Source organism: Cottoperca gobio, chromosome 18 (genome assembly GCF_900634415.1).
Source record: "Cottoperca gobio chromosome 18, fCotGob3.1, whole genome shotgun sequence".
Classification (NCBI taxonomy): domain Eukaryota; kingdom Metazoa; phylum Chordata; class Actinopteri; order Perciformes; family Bovichtidae; genus Cottoperca; species Cottoperca gobio.
The window spans coordinates 9727504-9741582 of NC_041372.1; the positions used below are offsets into that span (position 1 = coordinate 9727504).

General features: G+C 49.5%; 1 protein-coding gene across 1 annotated transcript; it reads left to right on the forward strand.

Annotated features, from left to right (window-relative positions):
- Positions 1–43: 43 nt before the first annotated feature.
- LOC115023924 (neuralized-like protein 4) lies at positions 44–12726 on the forward strand. The gene is given in 30 exon segments (XM_029455290.1): positions 44–208; positions 4232–4760; positions 4861–4926; positions 5009–5469; positions 5672–5783; positions 5877–5965; positions 6055–6127; positions 6388–6661; positions 7125–7306; positions 7402–7487; positions 7578–7758; positions 7838–8048; positions 8121–8197; positions 8376–8454; positions 8578–8747; positions 8876–9004; positions 9137–9282; positions 9395–9580; positions 9582–9614; positions 9789–9887; positions 9996–10148; positions 10249–10416; positions 10625–10783; positions 10935–11114; positions 11352–11445; positions 11580–11687; positions 11781–11925; positions 12067–12179; positions 12264–12423; positions 12522–12726. Coding segments are annotated over 30 exon segments (4833 nt in total).
- The last annotated feature ends 1353 nt before the right edge of the window (positions 12727–14079 follow it).

A 14079-nucleotide genomic window follows, 5' to 3' on the forward strand; every position in this document is an offset into this window, starting at 1 on the left:
GTCGCAAACCGCGACTGTCGTGAATACTGGCCGCCCACTGAAGATGGCGGCGGAGCTGCATCCGCGGAGCGGAAAGCTGATCGGCCTGTCTAACTCCAACCGAACCGCCCGGCGCAACCAGCCAGTCCAGGAGTTTAACCATGGCCTGGTGCTTAGTAAGGAGCCGCTGAGGGACCGGGATGTCTTCACCGTCCGTATTGACAAGAAGGTAAACAACAACAGGCCCGCCGCTGCTGCTTCTCCTGAGCGGGGATGAGAGCAGCGGGAATGCGGGAGCAGCGCTTGCGGGACGGGCCGGGGTTCTGCCTCTGTCCGCAGTGAGAGGCTTCTGCTACCTAGGGTGGTTCACACTGCTTGACAGCTACCACGATGGCCACTATTGTTCTGGGGTGCATTACATACACTGTCAGAGATTTAGCAGGGACAGATGGACGTGAACACATCCCTGTGTGTGGATCTGTTAAACGGATCACTCGGCTAACGATAACCTGCTTGTGTTGCCTTGGTACCGTCAGTTAGCCATGCTAATGCGGGCTAGCAGGAGCAAGCGGCGCGAGCTCAGGCTAGCCGGGGCTAGCTCTTCTGGAAGGTGCTATTGGGTTTCTGTCGTGTGTTGACAAGGACTTACTGTTGTTTATTGGACTGTAGGAGCTCAACTAAGCGTGTTCACGTAGCTCTGATGAGTTTTGTTTGGAAGGGGTCGGAGACAGTCGTCGGTGCCTGTCAGCCTGTCTGTCCCGGTGGCTAATAATACTGCAGTGCTCATACCAGATTGGGCTATTATAGTGACTAAAAGGCTATGTATGAACCTAAATAGGCACAATTAGCCCTAGCAATTTGTCACCAGTGCCATTAATGAGATCCAGTGTGGCATGTTACTATCACACACGTCTTGATCCAAATATAAAGCGTATTCAGACCCGAGCAGCAGCCCTGCTGGAGTAATGCATGAGGAGTTTGACCATTGAAAGGTACAACTCCTAAAACATACACTCTTCCTCTCCCAATGCAGAGATATTTGCTTTCATTCAACTTATTTGGCACTTGACATTTTACAAAAGAAGCATCAACTAACTTTGGGAACAAGTGGAGTACACGCTTCTTACTCTCCTGGGTTTATGTCCCTTTTGTTACTTACTTTGTTGCTCACTCCACTACTTATGGAGATGTTTTAATAAGAGGTGTGAAGAAAGATACATGCATACTTCCTGTATTTCCTTGCTTTCAACATAAGTGCTTATCTATGGCTTGTGCCGTGTTCTCTGACTCAGGCCTCTCCATATCATATCGATGCCTGTGCACAGTGTTTACATTTTGGCTCTTATCAGCGTAGTCTGTTGTAATGGCTTCTGCCTCTGCAGTCTGCAACCCTCCCTGAGTTTGTCAACAACATGGCAGCTCTAGAGTTAGTGCCAACTGGGCCACACACACACACACACACCCTCTCTGAATGACAGTGTGTGTGCAGCCAGGATGCATAGTTAGGCTCTTCAGGAGATCTACCATGATGAGACAGAGCGAAACATGTGGTTTAATAGCACCTACTGTATGCAAATGTCAATGATTATCCATCCCTTATGGTGCTCTCAGCCTGATGAGGGCTCTCATAAACAGCCTCATGCTCTGCCATGACATGCATTGTCTGTCTGAAAATCAATACTTTCCCATCACAGAGCACCCAGATTGGCATGACTGCCCATCCTGTCTGCCGACGTCCACTAAGCTACAGTGGATGTCGGAGAATAAGTGCAAGAGGACGAGCAAATGAGGTTATTTATTGGACTGTTTACTCGGAGACGCCGTTAGTGGTTTGGAGATTGTATGTAAAGCTTTGATCGAAAGTAATCTAGACACATATTGTGCTCATTGGCCAAGTTGAAGATGCCTTAAACTTTAGCTTGTAGCAGAGAGCTATTAGTCAACCAATTAAAGCAGAAACAGTAGAATGAATCGACAAGTCGATCAACGGTAAAATATAATAATATATATATATATTATCGGCAGATTAATCGATTATGAAAATAATCGTTTGTTGCAGCACTAGTTATTAATGTTGTTATGCACACTTTTAAAATTACGTTATTACTTTCATGTCAATATTTTATATGGTAGCAAAAACCGCTAAATGTAGATTTATTTCAAAATGTATCTTATTGATGTGAGAACGTTGTTCACCTCTCCCCTATACTAAGTTCAGCTGCTACATTTAGCCTGTGTGTGTGTGTGTGTGTGTGTGTGTGTGTGTGTGTGTGTGTGGTCTGTTAGATGAGGGCTAACTCTGTACATCCCTTGTAGTGTTTCTCAGGCTCTGTGTTTGATGCAATTACATTTTTCATTCTCTTCAAAAGCTGCCCAGTGGTCATACTCTGCATGCATCCTGTAGTTATTGGTCTTTTGAACAGAGAGGGAGAGAGAGACTGAGGCAGACGCCCACAGGCTGCTGTTACGTAAGTGAATAAGCAAGGGAAGGAGATGTCTGTCTCCTCCACACAGCGACCCGGTCAGGCTGAGTTACTACTAAATCTGTTAACCCAGATACCCAAGCTTTCGTAGCACACTGCCTTACATAGCGCCGTCCACAGAGCTGAGGAGGACACCACGGGAGCAGACGAAGGAGAGGAGGCAATATAGAAGACAATATTTTTTAAATGATACTGTCTCGGAGAAAATCTTCTTTTGTTTTCTCCTCGGCGCGGAGGTGAGCTGCAGGAAAACAATCCCAGGAGCTGATAGGGCTTCAATGTTATGCTCAAGGTCACTTTATCAGGGTGGATTTCTGCCAACTTCAACTGGATTCCTGCGGAGTACCAAGGGGGGGGAAAGGGAAAAGGAGAGCGGCGGAAGATTGATTTTAAAGTTTCCTGATACTTGTGACTTAATTCTCTTTTAATGAGGAACAAACTGCATGTCTTTTTTTGTTGAATGTGGTTCTCTGAAGGGGGGGGGGGGGGGGGAGGGGGGCAGCAGGTGGAGTGCAGCGAGCCAGGACATCACTCCTATGTGAGATGACGCCAGTTCGTGCCCTCGTGTCGGCAAGCATCTGCCGCGCTGAAATGTCTCGAAGCAAGTCTCCCTAATCTCCACCGGCTGCACTGACTCGGCTCTTTAGCTGACGCTGCACTCCTGTCATCCACATCATGGAGGCAATACGCATGAAACATAGAATTCACCTCTGGAGATCAATAAAGTATCACGTTGTTGTGAGCTGATGTTGAGTTTTGTGATTCTGGGAAGACATGGATATCTTAGGCTGTGTGGTATGTGATTATGATTCCAATGTCAAGAAGGCAAGACGTTGGAGGTGAAGCGCGCTTGTTTAGATATTGTTTGCATCGTGTGCACAGGTTTAATCATCACAGTTGGACTGCAAAGTGTGCTGGTAGTTTAACCTCCCGTCACTGTGGAAAGAACATGATAAAGGAGGTAGGGGCGTTAGCTGTGACCGCCATCTGGCAAGTCGCTGAGGAATTATAAGTCAGTCCACTTTGTGTCTGATTAACACGAGGATCTTCACAAGCTTTATAGGGTCTTTGTCAGGCAACATGGACGAAGGATGAGGTCTCGTGGTAACCGAACGAAACTAAAAGACACGTGCAATTTGAAGCGGTGCATACTCTCTACTTTGTTCTTTAATCTGGTCTCCTGCACCTGCTCTAATTATAGTACAGCGTGTGCACTCGACTACCTTTCTGCATCAATATGTATTAAAAATCTAATTTTGGAAGTTGTGTGCTGGAGTACTGAGAGATGAGTAATGAATTAGTTTGACCCCGGGTGAATTTGTTTCCCACAAGTTATAATTCGTACCTACTGCCAGACAGTCTCTGTCGTTCGCCATCACATAAGTGAGCGTTTGTTTGTTTTGTGTCACGGTGCGTTCGCACTGTCCTGCTTTATGCTCAAAGCAATGCTCCCTGAGCTTCTGTACGTTCTTCACTGACAGAACGACTAAAAATAACAAGATGGATCATACAACAAGGCACACAGATATCTACCTGCACAGCGCTCCACTCTTTAAATATCACAGCTTAGATGTTTCAACACTTGAGTCTTTTTCGTGATCAGAGTAGCAGCTGCTGACAACGGGTTTGTTACAACGTTGGCATATCTTTATCAAATTCATTTTATATCCGGAAAATCTCAAAGCTTCAGGTTCTGGTAACTTGTGCAGGCCATGACAGGTCGATAGACGGATGTATTATATATATATTTGCTAAATCTTTCCCCTCAGGTGAACTCGTGGAGCGGTTCCATTGAGATTGGTGTGACGGCACTGGACCCCGGCGCGCTGGACTTCCCCAGCAGCGCCACAGGCCTAAAGGGCGGCTCCTGGATCGTGTCGGGCTGCTCTGTGTTACGCGACGGCCGCTCTGTCCTGGAGGAGTACGGCCGCGACCTCGACCAGCTCGCCGAGGGCGACCGAGTTGGCATTCAGCGCAGCTCCCGCGGGGAGCTCCACCTCTGGGTAAACGGGCAGGACTGCGGTGCGGCCGCGAGCGGCTTGCCGCCCAAACTCTGGGCGGTGGTGGACCTGTACGGCAAGTGCACTCAAGTGACGGTGGTGAGCTGTGAGCCACCGCTGCCCTCTACAGAGAAAGAGACAATAGAGCGGGACGAGGAGGTGGATGAGGAGGTGGATGATGATGAGGAGGAGGAGGAGGAGGAGGAGGAGGTGGTGGTGTGTGGGGGTCGGGAGGATGCAGGGATCACGGCACTGATGAATGTGGCAGCAATGAATGGAATGATGAATGGAGATGAAGGTAGGGGAGCCTTTGTATCAATATGGTTTCTTTTCTTCCAACCTATAATCTGGGACTTATTGTTTTCACCCGTTTGTATCCCTCTCACTCTTCTTCTCAGTGCCTGAGCTTAGCTGCAATCACAGCAGACCAGACAAGTTCCCCAACAACCTGGAGCCTGACACAGGTAAGTGGGAATCCTCCTCAGATCATTGGATGGATGTGTATGACCAGTAGTGACGTCTTCCTCTCTCTCTCTCGCTCCCCAGTTCTAACGGAGCACCAGCTCTTTGACGTGTTCAACAACGCAATAGTATCTTTTTATCGCTCTGAGGATGAGGGCGGAGGGGAAGACGGTGGAGGTGGAGGAGGAGCAGGAGGCGGCGGAGGAGGAGGAAATTCAGGATCTGACTCCTCCAGAAATGACAGGGGGAGCAGCAGTGGAGGAGGTGCCGTTAACAGCGACAGTGGAACAGGGACAACAGGAGGAGGGGGTTCTGGAGAAAGTGGAAATACTAACAACACTCCTGCTGGTAACGGAGGGGTGGGGCTGGCGGCTGTGACAGGTGTGATGACCACCAACGACGCGCTGCTCTTCCACGAGAAATGTGGCACACTGATCAAACTGAGCAACAACAACAAGACGGCGGAGCGGAGGAGACCGCTGGACGAGTTCAATAACGGCGTGGTGATGACCAACCGGCCGCTCCGACACAACGAGATGTTTGAGGTGTTTACGATCACGCGACTCGTGCATGATTATATTATTATAAGTGCAGTAGCATATTCTTGCACTTCGAGAAGGTGGAACCAGCAAACATTTGGCGCCTCAACGCGAGGTCTGGTGCTCTTCATCTCTCTGGGTTTGAGGCAGAACAGAGAAACGCTCTTTATTTTAGCTGATGTGCAATGAAATGTCTTTCTGTTTTCAGATCCGCATTGATAAGCTAGTGGACAAGTGGTCAGGGTCAATAGAGATCGGTGTGACCACACACAATCCCAACAACCTGGACTACCCAGCGACCATGACCAATCTGCGCTCAGGTAACACACACACACACACACACACACAGGAAAACAGTATTCAACAAGAACAGCTGTGGTTCAAATGACTGGACGTTGTCCTGCTCACATCAGGTACAATCATGATGAGTGGCTGTGGGATACTGACCAACGGGAAAGGAACCCGCAGGGAGTACTGTGAATTCAGCCTGGATGAACTTCAGGTTTGTGAAGATGCAGACGCACATTTTTGTATCCTGCCGTGCCGAGTGTGTCCGTTCTCTTTATCCTTTCCACTCTCATCCACGTGTAGGAGGGAGATCACATCGGGTTGATGCGCAAAGCCAGTGGAGCGCTCCATTTCTACATCAATGGCATCGACCAAGGTGAGGCACATCGAGACCCTTCATGGGGGGGGGAGCCGGGGGTCGCAGTGATATGACGGTGATGGTTATAGATGAATGATTGAGGAAACATCCAATCAGCTCAGAGCAGAAAGATGGAGCCAAGTGAAACATGAAACTACAGATGTACATACATGTACGTGTGTACATACAATATGTACACACGTAATGCTGAGGCTGTGGAGCATGTGTGATTTAAAGCACCGTGGTTTCCCCTGCTGACCACTCGCTGTCTCTCGCAGGTGTTGCAGCAGCCCAGACCCCCGCCGTTGTCTACGGAGTGGTCGACCTCTACGGCATGGCTGTCAAAGTCACCATAGTCCACAACCACAACCACAGTGACCGCCTCCGACGCAACAACGCCATCATGAGGGCTTTATCGCCCGATGTGGGCCGGCCCAGGCCAGCCCTTTCTCTAACTCCAGACTCGGAGGGGACAGACCGACTGCTCTTCCACCCCAACTGTGGCCAGAAGGCCGCCATCATCAGTGACGGCAGGACGGCGCTGCGGCCACAGTGAGTGCACCTCACTGTGTTTGTGTCTCATTGTTTGTTCATGCGCTGGTCAATTTTGCGATTTTTTTTTCCATTTGCATCTGCAAATTTCTCAATTCACCAAAAGGGAACATTAGATGATGTTTTATATTTAAACATACAAGTTCAGAAAGCTTAGTAATCAATATATGGAGTCTTACAATGCATATCTTTAAAGGCTGTTTGTTGTCAGACTCTAAGCCAGAAATCTGCACTTGAGTAGCGCTTACATACATTCCTCTCTATCTTCTGAAGGTTTGTAGGGAGGGGTTTGTTCTGCTCAGGAGGCTTGATGGTCTAATTACATCACAGCTCATTTAACTGACGCTTTTGTCCAAAGCGACGTATAAAAAGTGCAAACCTGCTGTCGGCTGTGTAGAAGTCCTCTACAGGCGGCACTTCAAACATAAACGGTGATGTAAGTTTACAACCCTGCTCTCCACAGTGCGACCGACGACTTCAACCACGGCGTGGTCCTGAGCAACCGGCCGCTGCGCTCCAACGAGGTGTTCCAGGTTCGCATAGACAAGATGGTGGACAAGTGGGCGGGCTCCATCGAAATTGGCGTAACAACGCACAACCCTGCGTACCTGCAGCTGCCCTCCACCATGACCAACCTGCGATCAGGTAGAACACAGATGGAGACGCTGCCGCTACATGTCTTCTGTAAGTGTGGATCCCACAACAAAGCAAACCTTTTTTACTACGTTGTTGTTTTCCAGGCACGTGGATGATGACGGGGAATGGCGTGATGCACAACGGAACAACAATCCTGGATGAGTACGGACACAACCTGGACCGGCTCAAGGTGAGTGATATTGGTTTATATCCCACCACCCTCTGTCCTCCTCCCACAACGCTTCCGACCTTGTCATTAACCCTTTCTTCCCTCTTGCAGGCCGGTGACACGGTAGGTGTCGTGCGCAAAGAAGATGGCAGCCTCCACTTCTTTGTGAACGGCGTGGCTCAGGGCCCGGCAGCCTGGAACGTCCCGCCCAGCGTCTATGCCGTGGTGGACCTCTACGGCCAGGCTGCTCAGGCCACCATCATGGACGACATGGCCATCATGGACGACATGGGTGAGCGAGGGAGGAAGACGCACAGGGCTCCACATTGAGTTTAGGACGTACACTTATATCCGTTTCCCCTTTTCTTTAGGGGACCTCCTGCCTCTCGCAGAGGACAGCTCCGAGTGCCCCACAGCCATTTCCCCCGGGAGCCCGTGCTCGGTCGGAGGGGCCGGCACGACCAACGACCTGCGTTTCCACCACCTACACGGGACTAATGCCGTCATCACCAACGGGGGGCGCACCGCCCTGCGTCAGAACTGCCGCAGCGAGTTCAACGACGCTATCGTCATTTCCAACAGGTGAGAATCTCAAAATAATGTCCTATTATAAAATCTATGGGGGAAAAAGTTGACCTTGTTACTTCCTCGCAGGTGCCTTCGAGATGGAGAGCTGTTTGAAATCATTATTCAGAAGATGGTGGACCGCTGGTCGGGCTCAATAGAAGCAGGTGAGATGTTGTTTAGTTTTGTGTCAACGCTGCTTTTTAAAAATGTATATTACAAATGTTTGAAGTCTGCTGTATGTTGCCTAACATTTGTCTCCATGAAAAGCATCTCAGGACTTAACATGTAAATGTATTTCATGTGTAATCACCACAGATTTTCTCCTCCCTCCTCTGTGTCCAGGAGTGACAGCCATCAGGCCGGATGAGCTCGAGTTCCCCAACACTATGACTGATATCGACTATGACACTTGGATGCTCAGGTAAAAAACACTTTTCAAATAAGCGACATGGGGCAACATTAAAAAGGAATTCATTACCAAACATAATACACGTTCAGCTCATTCATTAAAAACGTTCTTTCGTCTTCCTCGTTTCCCCCACAGTGGAACGGCCATCATGCAGGACGGCAACACTATGCGCAACAACTACGGTTGTGACCTGGACTCCCTGACAACGGGCTCGCGGATTGGCATGATGCGCTCAGCCACCGGCGACCTCCATTATTACATCAACGGCGTGGATCAAGGTGTCGCCTGCACCGGTCTGCCGCCAGGTAAGTCAGAAATGTGGAATCGAGGACTCCGCTGCAGCCAGAAATACCGACGTCTTGTTTTATTATGACCTGATACTTGATGCATGTGCCTCTCTCTCTCTCTCTCTCTCTCTCTCTCTCTCTCTCAGAGGTGTATGCTGTGATCGACCTGTATGGTCAGTGTGTTCAGGTGTCCATCACCAGCTCCTCAGGCCCGCTGGACAACAGCCTCTGTACCAGCAACATCACTGAGAAGAGCTTCCCCATCCACTCACCAGGTGCACTTCACTCCCTACTAACGTCTGCGTAACTGAAGGCTGATAATGTAGATATAACGACACGTATCAATTGTCCTCAAAGCTTCATCTCCACATTTCTTCTTCTTTGTCTGCGCGCGTCTGTGTTCGTAGTAGCAGGCGTTGCCCATCGGCTCCACAGTAAACACGGTAAGAACGTGGTGCTGCTCGGCGACGGCTGCCAGGGCGTCAGAGTCGGAGGTTACGCTCACGGCATCGTGTTCAGCGCGAAGGAGCTCAAAGCAGACGAGCTGTTTGAGGTAAACCGGGGCTCGAGCCTCCGAGTCATAATAAAGCTGCTGCCTGTGAATATGAAAATGCTTCTATGCAGATGTCACGGTTTATGTTTTCCTCTCCTCGCCGTCTCTGCAGGTGAGGATCGATGAAGTGGATGAGCAGTGGTGCGGTTCGCTGCACATCGGTCTGACCACACTGGCACCTCCGGAGCTGCCGTCCTGCCCGCTGTCAGGTCTCTCCCCCTCCCTCCCTCAGCTCCGCACCAAGGTCACCTGGCTGCTCTGCGGCTCCGAGGTCCGTCGCAACGGTGTGCTGCAGCGGCCAGAACTACGGCTGCTCACTGGACCGGCTGACGGTAAGCTGCAACGTCAGATTAGAGGTCATATCAAAGACTTTTATTATATCTCAGATGCATTGACGGAGCCCCTCCGTGACCGTGTCCCACATCTTAAAACTCTAAATGTATTTATGTCTGTTATAAAATCCCCAAATAGTTTCTAATCCTTCATTGAACACGACTGTTTCTAAGGTCGGGAACCGCGTGGGCGTGAAGAGGTGCAGTGACGACACCATGCACATCTTCATAGATGGAGAAGACCTGGGACCTGCAGCGACGGCAGTAGCCAAGGTACACACACACACACACACACACACACACACACACACACTCACATTTACAGTACACAGCTACTTGGCCCCACGCTGCCATTCAGCACCTCTCTCTGTCTCCTCCCAGAATGTGTACGCCGTTTTGGACCTGTATGGGCGGATAACGGCGGTGTCCATCGTGAGCTCTTCGTTGATGGAGGACATGGAAAGCGTGAAGGCGCCGTCGCTCTCCTCAGAAAGCTGCAGCGAAGGAGAGGAGGAGAGCACTCCCGTCAGAGAGGTGGGGGAGCGCCCGTTAACAAAAGGTCTCATTCTCTGCATCGTTGGGTTTTCTCAGAGAAACTCAAAGACTGTTCTTGTCGCCTTTTTGTCGCTTCTAGGTTGAGACTGAGCCGTGTGCGCTGGTGCCCACAGTCATGGCGTTCCTGGAAAACCACGGTAAAAACATCCAGCTGTCCAACCAGAACCTGACAGCAGCCAGAGTATCCAGCTACAACCAGGGCCTGCTGGTCACCGCCCAGCCGCTGGCTCGCCAGCAGCTGTTCCAGGTACAGTAACTGTGGAGCGGTGCCTGTATGAAGTCCAGGGGGGGGGGGGGCGACGTCTTACTTTAATAAGCGGCTTTGAAACTAAAGGCTGGTGTTTACACGGGGACTCCATTCACCAGCATAATGAAAAATACACCCAATACAGCGGTCAAAGGTATTTTAGGCTGCGACTCTTCCGGTCTGTAAACGGCTTCTGTTTCGTCACCAGTTTCAAATCGACCGTCTGAACCCGTCATGGACGTCGTCGCTGTCGCTAGGGGTGATAGGTCACTCCCCCGACCGGCTCAACTTCCCCTCCACAGCGTGTTGTCTGAAACGCTCCGCCTGGCTGCTTCAGAGAGATTCCGTCTTCCACAACTCCCTTAAGGTACACACACACACACACACACACACACACACACACACACACACACACACAGAAGCACACGACATCTGTGTGTCATGTTGGAGGTGGTCGACGAACTTAGTGCGAGTATTTCGTCACCGATAATACCACTGCCTTTCTCCTTCCTCGTCAGATATGTGAGAACTATGGTCCTAATCTGGACACTTGTCCGGAGGGCACGGTGTTGGGTCTGCTGGTGGACGCCAACAGTTGCCTCCACCTCTACGTCAACGGCATGGACCAGGGTGTGGCGGCGCAGGACATTCCTTCGCCCTGCTACACTTTCATTGACCTCTACGGCCAGTGTGAACAGGTAACGCTACAGATGCACTATCATTGTTTTACAGAGGTGCTCAATGAAGTGTTTTCCTGTCGTCATCACAACGGCCAGAAGATATATAGAGAGGCGACGCACAATATAAACAATGGGATCATATTTCTCATTGTTGTAGTCATACAGTATGAGCCCACACCAACAGCACAGCTCATATTTAGTTATGAACTAAATCCTAAATTGACTGTTTTAATTAATGTTGTGTCGTCATGGCAGGTTACTATAGTAACAAACAACGTGCCAGCTGTCGGTGGAGAAAGTGGTGAGACCCGTTGTCAGGGCGACATGGAGAAGGCAGACATGGTTGACGGTAAGAATCCTCTGGTTACTGATCTGAAGGTGTAATGTGTAACTTTTGTGCGTTATGACTCGACCCGCGTTATGTTTTGTGTACTTACGTTATCCCAAAGTCACGTGTTTTTCTTTTCTTTTTTCCCCATACAGGAATCAAAGAGAGTGTGTGCTGGACGCCCCCTCCAGAGGTCAACCCCAACAAGACCTGTGAGTACCAGGCGCTGTGCTCGCGCTTCAAAGACCTGCTCACGCTACCAGGTGAGTTTTTACACGAAACCTTTCTGTCGCCATCTCCGTCTCAAATCTAAAATCATGTAACGATCGCAATCTTTGTCTCGCGCGCCACGTCAGATGGCTATTTTAACGAAGACGCGAAGTACAACCTGTGCTACTGTGAGTCCTGCCACAAGCTCCGGGGCGACGAGGCTTATTACAAGAGAGGAGAGCCGCCCCGGGACTACGCCCTGCCCTTCGGATGGTGCCGCTTCGCCCTCAGGTGAGAGGACCGTCTCTGTCAGATACATTACGGAGCTGGGAGGTAACCGGGTGGAAGTTTATAAAAGCTCCTTTAATTTCACCTAGGGATGCAAATGTCTTTATTATATCTATATAAGTGCATGTCCCCCTCTTTGTGCAGGATCAAGCCCCACTGTGAGGTTTCTAATGCGCTGAAGAAGTGGCACATCGCGTACCACGGCACCAGTGTAGGAGCCCTGCGGCGCACGCTGGACCACAGCCAGCTACTTCCTGGTAGGAAAATGACCGTTTCCTTTTTAACAAAAGACTTTTAGAAGCATTTCTTTCAGTCAATTAAAAATATATTTGTTGTTGCAGGCACGTCGTCCATCTTCTCGGTGTCCCCGGTGAAGGCGGAGGGGCCTAATGGCTACAGTGAGCCGGAGGAGAACAGCGCCCCCGGCAGGGAGGTCCCCAGAGTGCGGCTCTCCCCCACTATGCGCTACTCGGGCATGGAGAGCTTTGCCCCCAAAGTGCAGTAAGTCACCTTGGTTCAGAAAATCGCTCGTACACGTAAGCTGACAGGAAACCAGCGGAGCGAGCACTTACTCGTACTTCTCCTTCTCCCCTGCGCAGATTTAAGGACCCCCGTTCTCACCGCAGCCACCATGCTCAGGTGGGATTCCAGGTGTGCGTTCGTCCAGGCTCCTACAAGGTGGGACCGCAGACGCTCGGCCACAGCGAGCCGCTGGACCCTCGCTTCAGCAACTCGGAGATCGAGTGGATCACGAAGGAGCAGGGCGGCACGCTCCTCTACGGACTGCTCATCCGGGTCGAGTGAACGCAGCGAGGCATTAGGGTGGAAGTGGGGAGGGTTCACGTGGCGCTCCTCGTTCTTTTAATAAACTGACAACCAAATCCAACCCCTGCCTTGAGCGAGAGACTCTTCTGGAATCCAGCTTTTCCAACTGTGGATTGTTGACAATTCAGCATCGTTGATTTTGTTTACTTTTGGTTGTTTGCTCTTGGACTCTTTTAATGGCCGGGGGGCTACGGCGGTTTCAAAGAAGAACAGACACTGCCTGCACTTTATGTTTCGGACACTCGTGGGCGATTTTTAAAACTAACTTCTCATCGACTCGACACGTTTGTTCATTCGCTACAGTTACGTTGTTTTTTTTTGGCCACGTTTTTGTCCTCATTCTTCCCGACGTTTTCTTTCACCCACACTAACAGCTATTTGTCTTTCTTTATCTTTTGGCACTTATTTTAACACGCATCACCTCTGCGCTGGTCAGTGTTTTTTATTTTTATTTTGGGAGGACCTGTCCCCTGCCAATCTGCACGTTCATGGACTGTCACCTAAAAAGACTGAAGCGTGGGTAAAAAAATAAATAATAATATTTAAAAGAAACAGAGACACTTGAATCTGCAAATGAACCCAAGAGTGTCTTGTGATTGTGACTTCTGTAGGTGGGGGGGTGGGGTGGGGGGGAGATTTTAAAACTGGAGGAAGAAAAATATGTTTACACATGTACAACTGTATGTTGCTGTTCTCGTCGTGTCTCTACATTAACAGTTTGGCTACTTATCAGTTCTGTTTTGTGGCCCAGCGTCACGTCTTCTGTGTTGTCTCGTCAAATGGAAACATTCACGGCTTTGAACTGGAGAAAACTGGAAGGGTTCACTGAAAAATGTACTTTTGGGAAGCTAAAAGTTGTGTATTGAGATAATGAAAGGCAAATGATTCTTCAGCCATACAACTGCTGTGTTACAACTGAGAGGATCCATCATGAGATATTTAAATATATATATATATATATATATATTTACTTCTAGGCTTGGTAGGTTTTGATACAGGAAAAAGTGAAAGTTCGACCTTTTTGGGAAATGTGCTTTCTTGCAGAGTAAGATAAAAAACAATCTTCTCATCTAGCAACCTTAGCGAGAAAGCTCCCATAATGTCGTACTTTTTTTGTTTTTTATAAAAAAAGGGTAGATAAATGGACTAAAGCCAAAAGGTTTAACTATGTTGCCCCCCCCCAATCCATTAGTCGTGTCTGACTCTGTTTACCTGGTAGGACCTCCAGAGCCATCGTGTCGTTTCTAGATCAGCAGGACGTCGAGTTGTCTGCATCCCACGACCTACGCTGGTGTTTACATGTGAATGTTTCTCATTAGGGTTCTGCAGTTC